Source organism: Rhinopithecus bieti, unplaced genomic scaffold, assembly GCF_001698545.2.
Source record: "Rhinopithecus bieti isolate Rb0 unplaced genomic scaffold, ASM169854v2 scaffold_15838, whole genome shotgun sequence".
Classification (NCBI taxonomy): Eukaryota; Metazoa; Chordata; class Mammalia; order Primates; family Cercopithecidae; genus Rhinopithecus; species Rhinopithecus bieti.
The window spans coordinates 2,727,460-2,740,563 of NW_016808928.1; the positions used below are offsets into that span (position 1 = coordinate 2,727,460).

Genomic DNA, 13,104 nt, shown 5'->3' on the forward strand with positions numbered 1-13,104 from the left:
GACATGCGGCAAAAAGTTAAAAATGGATAAATATGCATAAATAGTATATGGAAGGTTTGTTTTTTTCCCTTCAAATTTCTGTAAGTTTGAAATTAATTCAAAATAAGCCAAAAAAAAAAAAAAAAAAAAAAAAAAAGGAACAGAGTAACTTCCTTTAAACAAGGAAGCCTCCTTTTGAAGCTGCAGCATCTGAGACACAGGTGACGAGTCCAGGCCCCCCAACTCTGTCTCGCCTCCCAGCCAAGATGATTTTTAAAAGTCCACAGCTGCAAACTGTTATGTCTCCTAGGGAAGGTTTTCTCATCACTCACATGGTTAACATGCTCAGCAGGTTCACACCCTTCATCCTGTGTGTTTAGGAACCTATGAGAAAGGGTAAAGGTCAACACAGCAGGTGGGGTGTTTCCTTCTCTGCTGCCATCAGGCTGGTGTTTTTCTTGCGTGACGGGATCCCAGGCTGGCGGCCCAGGGCTGTGCCACCCGTTGCTGCCCGTGTCTGAGTGTGGATGTGGATCCTCATGCCTGCCCCTCCTGGTGCCAACAGCAGGTGCCCCTGTAGGCATCGGGACTACATTTCAAGCAAAAACGAGGCAGGAAGGGATGGGAAGGTGTCCTCGATCCAGGCTTGCCTTCACTTGCAAAGGAAACTCACTCAGCCACAAGCCCTCCCCTTCTCAGTGGCCAGAACTGTGCTGTGTGCACACCAAGGGCCAGAAGACAGACACCAGCTGGCAGAGGACTGGCTGACCAGGGACCCATGCTGGCAGAATGCAGTTCCAGTCCTGTAACTAGCTCCAAATTAAAATGCAAAAAGCCACGATTAGCAAATGAGATTTTTCCTGAGCTTTTTTTTTTTAAGGGCTGCGTGCTTTCTATTTGAGATAATCTGAAATTACAGAAAACACACAATGGGAATATCGCATGGTGGCCTCGACCTTTCTAAGCTTTGGCTGTTGGCACAAAACCACTCTATGGCTCTAACGTTCTGTGCTCCGTGATTGTTTTGTGTGGAAACAAAATCTCTGGGGTTGACCAGATATGCTTGGAAATTCCTTGTAACCAATGAAACTGCGGCTAAAATGCACTGTTTTCCAATTGGGATTTTGCATTTCACATATTATTTTTGAAAAACAACACAGAAAATGTGAAAGCTACAAGGGCTATAAAAGTTTTCTATGTAGGCCAGGCACGGTGGCTCATGCCTGTAATCCCCGCACTTTGGGAGGCCAGTATGGGAGGACTGCCTGAGCCCAGGAGTTTGAGACCAGCTTGAGCCAGATAGCAAGACCCCCATTTCTACACAATAAATTTAAAAATTAGCTAGACGTAGTGACATGCACCTGTGATCCTAGCTACTTTGGAGGCTGAGGCAAGAGGATCGCTTACACCCAAGAGTTTGAGGTTGCGGTGAGCCATGATCACGCCACTGCATTCCACGCCTGGCTGACAGAGACCCTGTCTTGAATTTAAAAAAAAAAAAAAAAAAAAGTCTTTTATGTAAAGTTTTGGCAGAAACTTTTCAGATTGAGACTTGACATTTAATAACTTTCTGTAATAATGGAGGATTTTAACTTTGGTTCAATTTTTGGAATCTTTCAATGGGTTTGAGGTTGCAGGTATCAAACCCTGCAGGAATGGGCTATGCACGGCTTCAGGCGGGCTGGAGTGCTAACTGAGGCTGCCAAGTGTGAAACAGCACAACAGTAAAAGCAAAATACACGCAGTGACAAGAGAAAAGAAATGAATTCACACCATGGGCCTGCAGATGTGGAAATGAAGTGTTACTAAAGCCAGGCGCCTGTGCTCTGGGGTTCCTGGCCAGGTTCCCAGAAGGAAGGGTGTGGTTTCTTTTTCCTCTTGGACGGCTGGCTCCAGGCCCTGGATACCTCAGAGTCAATTCCAGACATTTGGGGTTGAGTCATCAAGAAAATAGAGACATCTGAATTGTTCACATCACTATATTTTAAACATGATTAGGCAAGTATAATTTTGTTACTAAAATAGTAAATACATTTTACTAATAGTGGAGTACATTTTGTTACTAAAAAGGGAAAAAGTTATTCAAAATGATAAATATTGAATTAATAAGCTCTTGCGTTAGAAGAAAATAGGAAGAAAGTTAGCAAAGAAAGGGGTGAACTGAAAGCGTCGACAATGCATTCGTGAAACTCCAGGTGTGGTTTATTCTGATTTCCTCTGAGGTGAGCTGAAATCAGGACTGCAGGGTGGGCGACGCATCTGTGACAAGGCTGGACAGACTCATGGGTGCCTGCCCCACCCTCCTCCTGCAGCCACTACCCCAGGGCAGGCCTCCTGTCCAGGGAGCCAGGCTGTTGGCATGTCACACAAAATCACGTGTGCTGGGTTCTGCACAGAGCAAAGCCAGGTGTGCAGCACAAGGCAGGCTGTCTGGCTCTCGAAGACCCCGCAATGGAGCCCCTGCAGCCTGGGCATGTTCTGACCCCAGAGGTGGCAGCTTCCTGCAGTCCCCCGACCTGTCATTCCTGTCCTGTGACTTCCAGAAAGGGGCAGCTCCTGGGAGATCCCCACCAGGTGACACCTGGGACTCTGCCCTTCCTTCCTGGGCTGCTGTGTGAGGGGGGCCAGGGTCTGGAGACCCTGAGGGCTGCCCCAACACCAACACCCCTGCCTGTGCTCCTCTTGTGATGTGGGTGCGTCCTGTCCTTACTGCCAAAGCCACAGCAGGGGTGTGGGGAGCCCGTGCATCTGACTGGTACCTGTCTAACCCCACCGTCCGTGCCACCGTAATCTGACCGGTACCTGTCTAACCCCACACCGCCTGTGCCACCGTAATCTGACCGGCACCTGTCTAATCCCCCACACCGCCTNGGCAGCTTCCTGCAGTCCCCCGACCTGTCATTCCTGTCCTGTGACTTCCAGAAAGGGGCAGCTCCTGGGAGATCCCCACCAGGTGACACCTGGGACTCTGCCCTTCCTTCCTGGGCTGCTGTGTGAGGGGGGCCAGGGTCTGGAGACCCTGAGGGCTGCCCCAACACCAACACCCCTGCCTGTGCTCCTCTTGTGATGTGGGTGCGTCCTGTCCTTACTGCCAAAGCCACAGCAGGGGTGTGGGGAGCCCGTGCATCTGACTGGTACCTGTCTAACCCCACCGTCCGTGCCACCGTAATCTGACCGGTACCTGTCTAACCCCACACCGCCTGTGCCACCGTAATCTGACCGGCACCTGTCTAACCCCACACCGCCTGTGCCACTGTAATCTGACCAGTATCTGTCTAATCCCCCACACCGCCTGTGCCACCATAATCTGACCGGTACCTGTCTAACCCCACTGCCTGTGCCACCGTAATCTGACCGGTACCTGTCTAACCTCACACCGCCTGTGCCACCGTAATCTGACCGATACCTGTCTAACCTCACATCGCCTGTGCCACCGTAATCTGACCGGTACCTGTCTAACCTCACCGCCTGTGCCACCATAGGGCAGAGCACGAAGGAGAGCCCGGGATGCACACCTGACACACTTAGCGGCTGAGCCGCAAGCCTGACGAGTGGGAGACCTCTGTGGTTCAGCGGTGTGAGGCAGAGCGACAGGGCCCCTCCGCTTCTGTCTGCGTGAGCACATGCGCGTGGAACAAGACTTCTGACCTGGTCAAACACTTCACACACACATAACGGAGGAAACTTTTGGTGTGCTATCAAATGCTTTGTCACACACACACAACATCTCTGTCCCAGCATGGAGGAAAGGCAGCTGACCCTGGCCGACCCCACCCCAGGCTGGTCCCCACCAGAGGCCCGAGCGTTTCTCCTTCCAGCTGCGCAGTTTCCAGTGGCCACCGTTCTCTACTGAGGACGTCACCTCCGGCCGCTGGTCTTGCCAGGTACCCTGTGCGAGGGTGAAACTGGCTGCCCAGCCTCCCAGCCCTGCCCTTTTCGTGGTAAATACACCCTTCAGCAGACATCCCCATGTCAGCTCTTGGGTCTGTTCCCTGCAGGGCCCTGGCTGCCAGCCCTTGGTACCACTGGCTCATCCACTCCCCACTGCCAAGCAGCCATCCCATGCCAGGGACACGGGGCTTAGAATCAATCAGAGAATAAAACAGATGCAACCCTGTGTGGCGCTCACAAAATTCTGACATAGGAGAGAACCACATTCACCGGGTGCTGGTGCTGCGGTGTGACCGTGTCCCCTCCAGAATTCACATGACATTGTAATTGCCATTGCAGTGGTACTAAGAGGTGGGCCCCCTACTCTTAGAAATGGCTTCATGCCTCATAAAAAGGCAGTGGGGAACTAGCTGAGGTCTCTTGACCTTCCATCCCCTCCGCCACATGAGGATGCAGTGTTCCCAGCCAAAATTAATCTGCCCACACTTTCATCTTGGACTTCCAGCTTCCAGAACTATGAGAAATTATGCTTTTTTTTTTTTTTTTTTGGACAGAATCTCACCGTGTCACCCAGGCTGGAGTGCAATGGCGTGATCTCGGCTCATTGCAACCTCTGCCTTCCAGATTCAAGCAATTCTTCTACCTTAGCCTCCCAAGTAGCTGGGACCACAGGCATGCGCCACCACCCCCGACTAGTTTTTTTGTATTTTTAGTAGAGATGGGGTTTCACCATGTTGGCCAGGCTGTTTTCAAACTCCTGACCTCAAATGATCCGCCCATCTCAGCCTCCCAAAGTGCTGGGATTACAGGCGTGAGCCACCACGCCTGGCCTGAACGTCTGTTCTTTATAAACTACCCAGTCTCAGGTGTTTTGTTATAGCGGCCCACACTGCCTGAAGCATGACTTTCTGTGCTAAATGCCATGTGGAAGAGCCCAGCTCTGGCGCTGGAGGCTGTGCCCGAGGCAGGCATGGCTGCCCACGAGCTGCATCACCTTGGGCACGTCACCAGCTCTGAGCCCCGAGGCTCCTCGGGTGAAGTGGAATCAACAGGGCCTATTTTGTTCACGTTGTCAGGGCGAAGAAAATGGAAAATCATGTCCCTTAAGCACAATACCTGGTAAAAAAAAATCTCACACTGAACTGCCACCATGACAACTCCAGTGTCACCCAAGGAGCCTGGACACTGAAAAGAGCAGAAGCCGGTGCGGCCCAGCCCCTGCAGCGCGGCAAGGAGGCTGCACCAACCCTTGGTCTTCAGTCACTCCACCTCCTTGGCCCATTCTGTTTCCCAACTTAAGAAACAAAACAAAACGTGGGTATGGAGAAGGATTTCACTACCGAAAGAAAAAGCACAGTGACAAGTGATCACACTGAAGACAAGCTGGAGCGCCACATCCTGGCTAAAGGCAGGGCCATTTTCTATCCGGGTCACCTGCCATCAGGTGGAGTTAAGGCCGATATTGCACAATCTTCCTAGTTATCAAGCAGTTCCAGAATTCCTGTTATGTGAACTCACCTCGTTTAACACTTGCTGTAACTCTCAATAGATATGAAGCACACAGTGCACACGTGCAGATGGATGCTGGCCAATGTGGGCTGCTGAGCGGGCCGGGCCCAGGCTCATGCCAACCTGGCACCAAGAAGTCACAGCTCGTGAATGTCACCTGCACCACGCTCCACTATGGATCCGTCCCCTCCCACTGCTGGTCGGGGAGACTGAGGCCAGTGAGGACCATGGGAAAGTGCTGCGCCGTCTGGAAGGGGTCCGGATCATAACAGTTCACAAAGCCTTTTCTACCCACAAGCCCCCAACTTCAGGCTCTGCACTGAGGGTCCCTGGACCAATGTGTGGGTGACACTGGATGGAGCGGGTGAGCCTGTGCTTCTCTACGGCGCCTCCATCTCTATGCATCCAAACATGCGTATGAAGATACAGGAGGTCAAGCGTGGACCCCGGGAAGGTCAAAGTCCTAGTGGAGGTGAGATAAAAATTAGGCTGTCCACTTCCAACTCCAAACCGAATTCTGAACACATGACGATTTATCATTATATTTTGTATCTCCAAGATAAAATATTCACAGTAATGTGAATAGGTTAGTTTATTTTGAGAGAGAGGAAGACATCATTTGGGTTCTGTAAACATCAGTCACTTTATTATGCCTCTGTCTGGCTGAAAAACACCAGCTCCTGCTGACTCCACAAGGGCTTGGCTGCAAAGGGTGCTGCCTGCCAGGGTGTGCGGTTTCCAGTTAAAAGTTTCAGCAGGGACACCATTTACTGGATGGGTTTAAGATTAAAATCGCTTTGTAAAATGTCATAAATAGGTTACTATACACCGTGATCAATAAAGTTAAAGCACCACCAATCAAAATACACTGCTCCGGGCTAGGTACAGTGGCTCATGCGTGTAATCCCAGAACTTTAGGAGGCCAAGGTTGGCAGATCACTTGAGATCAGGAGTTGGAGACCAGCCTGAACAACATGGTGAAACTGTGTCTCTACTAAAAATACAAAAAATTAGCTGGGCATGGTGGAGGTGCCTGTAATCCCAGCTACTTGAGAGGCTGAGGCAGGAGAATCACTGGAACCCGGGAGGTGGAGGTTGCAGTGAGCCGAGATCATGCCACTGATCTCCAGCCTGGGAGCCAGAGTGAGGCTCTGTCTCAAAAAAATGGAAACAAAAACAAAAACAAAACAGTGTTCCGAGAGTTCCACGAAACATCAGGAACGTAAGTCACAGGATTCTCACGAGCAGCCGACGTTTTCCACATACATTTCAAAGGTGCTTTTGATAAAAAATAAACTTTGAATTTCAATTGCACGTTTATGTCAAAACACACACACACACACACAAATTCTGTACGTCTGTTAACAAAATTGCTAAATTGGTGTATAACTTCTACCTGGGTATAAAACAGTAGGAACAATGTACCTTGGGACTCATCATCAGGCAGCTCATTGCCAGGAGCTGCTGCCGGACTATTCTATGGACCCCAGGACCCTGCAGTTGAGCATCTCTGAAGGGGTCCAGGTCTATCCTACAGCTCAGTGGGAAAATGACATCACTACTTGTCTTGAAATCTACAGAGAGGCCAGGCACGATGGCTCACACCTGTAATCCCAGCACTTTGGGAGGCCGAGGCAAGCGGATCACGAGGTCAGGAGATCGAGACCATCCTGGCTAACACAGTGAAAGCCCATCTCTACTAAAACACAAAACTTAGCCGGGCGTGGTGGCGGGCGCCTGTAGTCCCAGCTACTCAGGAGGCTGAGGCAGAAGAATGGCGTGAACCCAGGAGGCGGAGCTTGCAGTGAGCCGAGATCGCGCCACTCACTCCAGCCTGGGCAGCAGAGCGAGACTCCATCTCAAAAAAAAAAAAAAAAAAAGAGATCTACAGAGAAACACCAACCACGGAATTAGGGTCTAGATTGGGTGCCTGTAGGTAACTCAGTCAATTAAAAACAGCTCTAAAACCCAGACAACCTGATTACAAAATACCTACCTTATTTTGTCAAATGAGCAATACAGTATGAATGATAAATTCTCATTTTAAAACAGGTTCCATGATTTAAAAAAAAAAACCTTGCAAGATTTCACTCGACCACCCCAGGCCCTGGTTGGTGGGGGTTAGCCTCCAGGGAGTCTCTGCTGCTACAGGAGTGTCACTATCCCTCAGCGTTGTCTTTGTACCCTTTGCCACCAGATGGCACTGCCGTACACCTGGGTTTAGTTTTTTTTTTTTTTTTTTGAGACAGTCTTGCTCTGTCACCCAGGCTGGAATACAGTGGTACAATCTCAGCTCACTGCAACCTCCACCTCCTGGGTTCAGGCGAATCTCCTGCCTCAGCCTCCCAAGTAGCTGGGATTACAGATGTGTGCCACGACACCCGGCTAATTTTTGTAATTTAGTAGAGATGGTGTTTCACCATCTTGGCCAGGCTGGTCTCGAACTCCTGGCCTCAAGTGATCCGCCTGCCTCAGCCTCCCAAAGTGCCGGGATTACGTTGCGTGTGAGCCACCCTGCCCAGCTCAGAATTTCATATGCTGGGAAACTTTAACAAGAAACAAATCGTATTACGTTCTATCTTAGCCCAATTCTCTCCAACTGCAAACAATGTGACTTCTGAATAAGACAAGTGGCGTATGAGTGTGTGACTGGAAAGAATCGATGCTGACCCACCCGCCCAGTGGGAGGCACTTTACTACGAAGCCCTTTCCAGCATTCAGACAAAGCCACCCCACTCCTCAACAGGTGTGACGCCCCCCGGACACCATGGACTCCTCTCCTAGATGCTTGACACAGTCTGGTGCGGCTAAACTGACAGAACCTGCCAGGACATTCACAAAATTATATTTTCTTAAAAATACTTTGTAGCTACTTCAAAATTAATACTAATGAGAAATAAAGTTAGTATTGACCTCAGAACTAAACACAAAACATTCACTGCCTCATTAATTCAAAAGCCATTATTCACGGAGCTTCCCAGAATCGGTGTACCGGATCCGCTGGTGCCCAGGAGCCCCGGCCGGAGCAGCTATGGCCTCTTCTTCCGCAGCAGCTGCCCGTTGCCTTCTGGCCTGCTCTTGGCTTCTGGCTGTGCAAAGTTCCAGTCCACCGGACTGAGAAGCTGCTGAGTCTTCTTGTGGGTCCAGTATGGATTGATGATTAGTGTGAGCAGAGCCAGTCCGACAAGGAAGAGTGCCAAATGAGGCAGATACAGGCTGCTGACCAGGCCGTCCCAGTGCCAGAAAAACACCCACCACATGTGGTAGGTCACGACCATGCGGCAGTGAAACATGTGGATCATCAGCCACTGGTTGAGCTTCCAGAACAGAGACTCGGACCAGCCTGCCTGCACAGAGACAAGACAAATGCACAAGTTAATACGAAACTGCCAACATTCATTCTTCACATCACAAAGAGGTATTTGCTACCTTACTTACCACGCAAAACAAATTCATTTCAAAGCAACAGAATTTCCTCCCCAGGGCTCTGCTCTCACTGGGACTTCATTCTGAAAGGAGGCCGCCGGCTCCGTGGGCGCACCTGGGCCAGCAGGGTTGACCCTTGCCCGCTCATGCTGTTCTCCTGCTCCTCTTGCTCTTTGACTTCCGTTCCCTAAAGCTATGATAAATTCAACCTTTCTTTCGGTCTCCCTTCAATCTTTGTTTTATCTTGAATTTGCACATATTAGGTAAATAACCAATATTTATTTGGCAAAACCAGACACAGGTATCCGAAGCTCCCATACTTAGACCCTGGGAAGTGATGAGGTCATGGGGGTGGGGCCCCATGATGGGATTAGTGTCATAAGAAGAGGAAGAGACCAGAGCCTTCCCCTCCTCCATGCTAGGACACAGCCAGAAGGTGGCCATGTAAACCAGAAGTGGGTCTTCACCAGACACGAATCTGCTGGTGCCTTGATCTCAGACTTGCAGCCTCCAAAACTGTGAGAAAGGAATTTCTGCTGTTCAAGCTGCCTAGTCTATGGCAGCCTGCTGTGGCAGCCTGAGCTGACTAATACAGTATACCACCCTGGCAAAATATTCTAACTTGGGCCGGGCACGGTGGCTCATGCCTATAATCGCAGCACTTTGGGAGGCCGTAGTGGGTAGATCACTTGAAGTCAGAAGTTTGAGACCAGCCTGGCCAACATGGCAAAGCCCCACTTCTAATAAAAATACAAAAAAATTAGCCAGGCATGGTGGCGCACCATGTAATCCCAGCTAATTTGGGAGGCTGAGTCATGAGAATCATTTGAACGTGGGAGGCAGAGGTTGCAGTGAGCTGAGATCGTGCCACTGCACTCTAGCCTGGAGAAACAGTAAGACTCTGTGTGAAACTCTGTCTCAAAAAAATAAAATAAAATAAAAAGTTCTAACATGTTCTTCTGGTAGTTTTGAATATTTAAAGCCCCAGGTGTATTAGCTTTTATCGACAGTCCCCTACTCACAACGGTTTGACTTACAATTGTTTGATTTTATGGTGCCAATGTGATACACACTCAGTAGAAACCATACTTCAAGTACCCACATAACCATTGCTTCAACTCTCAGTATAGCATTCACTGAATTACGGGAGTTGTTCAGCATTCTGTTGTAAAACAGGCTTTGTGCTATAAGATTTTCCTCAAGCGTAGGCAGAGCCAAGTCTTCTGGGCATGTTAAAGGCAGGCCAGGCTGTATACCATGATGTTTGGTAGGCTGCTTGTATTAAACACATTTCTGACACAATATTTTTAACTTATGATGAGCTTATTGGGATGTAACCCCATCCTGAGTCAAAGAGCATCCATTCTAAGTCTGGACTGAAAAAATAAATGTGAGGGAAACTAGAAGAGAAAGGCCAGCAAAACAGAGTAGCCCAGCCTGCCTCACACAACTGTCGCTGGAGTCTTTCCCAGGTCTCAGAGGGGACATCGGGGCTCCCATGTGTGCATAATGGCAGCCTCATGCACACACACGCCTTCAGAGACCGCCAGTGCCACTTTCCACAAACATCACCCCAACCCCGGGTGCAAACGAAACACTCCCACCTGTGTTTGGGGCCACCTCGGTGGGCCGGGACCACACACTTCCCACGCACTCAGCATTGCTGAGGCACAACGAACACTCAGGAAGAAGAGCAGAGGAAGCAGGATCCAAAACAGGCCTGGAGCCTCCAAACTGAACGGGACAGGGGAGAAACTCACGCAGACCAGAAGAACCCGTGGCTGTCAGTTCTGGACAGTTAAGTGACATGGGATTGAAACGAAATGTGAAGAGTTAATACTATAACTTATTTCTTACTTGTGAAAGTATAGAGTTAGGCTACAAGTTCTTGGAGTTTCTTGATATGTCTAAAGCAAAAGTCCCAAATGTAGCTGGCTCTCAGCCCCTGGGGAGACTGCAGATCCTGGTTTGCCTGGGCAGTCCCTGACATCCTTGTCTGGGTGGTAAACAGTATAGTCACTCTGACAACTGGCCACAACCACCAGGTCCAAAAGTGGTGAAGGACAATGCTGCACTTTGGCACAGGCAAGTTTTCGATCTCACACCTCCCTCAGACTCACAGTGGCAGGACCAGGTGGGCCCAAACCCAGGTGAGGCCTGACAACTGCACCGACAGCAGTGTCCAGGGCTCAGCGCCTGTTTCAGTCCACAACGCACAGTATAGAGACAGACGGTGGCCCACACGAGATCATGATGGAGCTGAACAGTTCCTATCATTTACTGTTTTACTATACTACACTTTTACCATTATTTTGGAGTGTACTCCTTCTCTGATGAAAATAAAGTTAACTATAAACAGCCCCAGGCAGGTCTTTCAGGAAGGTCCAGAAGGAGGCACTGTCATCACGGGGGGTGGCAGCCCCATGTCTGTTACTGCCCCTGAAGTCTCTCCGGTGGGACGAGATGTGGAGGTGGAAGAGAGTGATATGGATGATCCTGACCCTGTGCAGAGCTAGGTGAATGTGTATCTGCGTCTTAGATTTCAACAATTAAAAAAAAAACTTTTTTAATTAAGAAAAGTTTACAGAATAAGGGTATAAAGAATATATATATATATATATACACACACAAACACAATGTATTTGTGTTTTAAGCTAAGTGTTATTACAAGAGTGGAAAAGTTTTAAAACTTTAAAATTTATAAAGTAAAAGGGTTACAGTAAGTTAAGGTTAATTTATGATTAAAGAAATTTTTAATATAAATTTAGCTTTGCTTAAGTACATAGAGTTCATAAAGTCTACAGGAGTGCACAGTGATAGGCCCTCACACTCACCACTCATTCTGACTCGCCCAGTGCAGCTTCCAGTTCTGCAAGCTCCATTCCCAGTTCACACCCTGCATGGGTGTGCCATTTTTCATCTTTAACATGGTATTTTTACTATACCTTTCTATGCTTAGGTATGTTTAGATACACAAATATTTACAGCCTGAACTCCCAGGCTCAGGTGATCCTCCCACCTTAGCCTCCCAAGTGGCTGGTACTACAGACGTGTGCCACTACGCCCAGTTAATTTTTTTTTTTTTTTTGTAGAGACGAGGTTTTGCCATGTTGCCGGTCTTGAGCTCCTGGGCTCAAGTGATCTGCCTGCCTTGGCCTCCCAAAGTGCTGGGATTACAGGTGTGAGCCACTGTACCCGGCCTGACAGTGTTTTTATATCACCTCATTTGTATTTTGAACTAGTGAGTCTGTGGATAAATCATGTTTAGATGTTTGAGTCCTATGTAATTCGAAACATTTCAGAACCAAATCTAAGACAGAAATCTAATACGAAGAACAAGCCACTGTGCTCGACTTAGACACCCATCCTAAATTGATGGTCATATTTTGTCTTTACATTCTTTAGTTCTGATCAATCAGACCTTGATGGGGGAGAAATGTTGAATCCTCATGCCCTACTGCTATGCGAGAATCTATCAGCTTTAAAAGAATTTCAAAATTTTAGACACAGTGTTTTCTTACTGCATTTACTAGTAATTCAACTAGAGCAAAATAGAACTATGTAGACATACTGGCCCTGAGCTATATTAATTGAGGTTATAATTTTCTGTTATTGAGGTCTGTTGGCTTTATACAGTTAATATGAGCAGGGTTAAAAGTAAATACTTAAATAACGCTTTCTCCATTCTACACAAACAGCACCCTAAAAGCTTTAGAGAATGTGCAAACTCCAAAATAAAGTCTCGCTCTCTGAGTCTGTCCTCCTGGAGGCTGGGCTCCACCACCACACCTGGGGAGGGAGAACTGCTGGAGACGCCTGTGTCGGCAAATCCTGCAGGAGGCGCTGTCCCCACACCCGGCTCCAGAAGAAGCACAGATAAAACTGGAGAAATCCGGCCGGGCGCGGTGGCTCAAGCCTGTAATCCCAGCACTTTGGGAGGCCGAGACGGGCGGATCACGAGGTCAGGAGATCAAGACCATCCTGGCTAACATGGTGAAACCCCGTCTCTACTAAAAATACAAAAAAAAACTAGCCGGGCGACCTGGCGGGTGCCTGTAGTCCCAGCTACTCGGGAGGCTGAGGCAGGAGAATGACGTGAACCCGGGAGGCGGAGCTTGCAGTGAGCTGAGATCCGTTCACTGCTCTCCAGCCTGGGTGACAGAGGAAGACTCCGTCTCAAAAAAAAAAAAAAAAAAAACTGGAGAAATCCAACACTGCTTTCCCCCGAGGACTGGAGAGACTGACTCATTTCTTGTTGTTTTTAAAGAACTTGTAATAAAAAAAAAAAAAAAAAAAAAA

The 13,104-nt window shown here is 48.7% G+C and overlaps 1 protein-coding gene and 1 pseudogene across 2 annotated transcripts in view; both read right to left on the reverse strand.

Moving 5' to 3' along the window:
* Window positions 1-382: 382 nt before the first annotated feature.
* Window positions 383-5,906, reverse strand: LOC108539264 (uncharacterized; annotated as a pseudogene).
* A 1,715-nt stretch (window positions 5,907-7,621) lies between these two features.
* The window catches only part of CLN8 (CLN8 transmembrane ER and ERGIC protein), a 25,022-nt gene continuing 19,539 nt past the window's right edge, over window positions 7,622-13,104 (reverse strand). For both annotated transcript variants that reach the window (XM_017887853.1, XM_017887854.1), the window contains exon 3: window positions 7,622-8,726. In XM_017887853.1, the coding sequence (XP_017743342.1) occupies window positions 8,409-8,726 (318 nt within the window). In that variant the 3' untranslated portion in view covers window positions 7,622-8,408. The remainder of the gene's footprint in view (window positions 8,727-13,104) is intronic.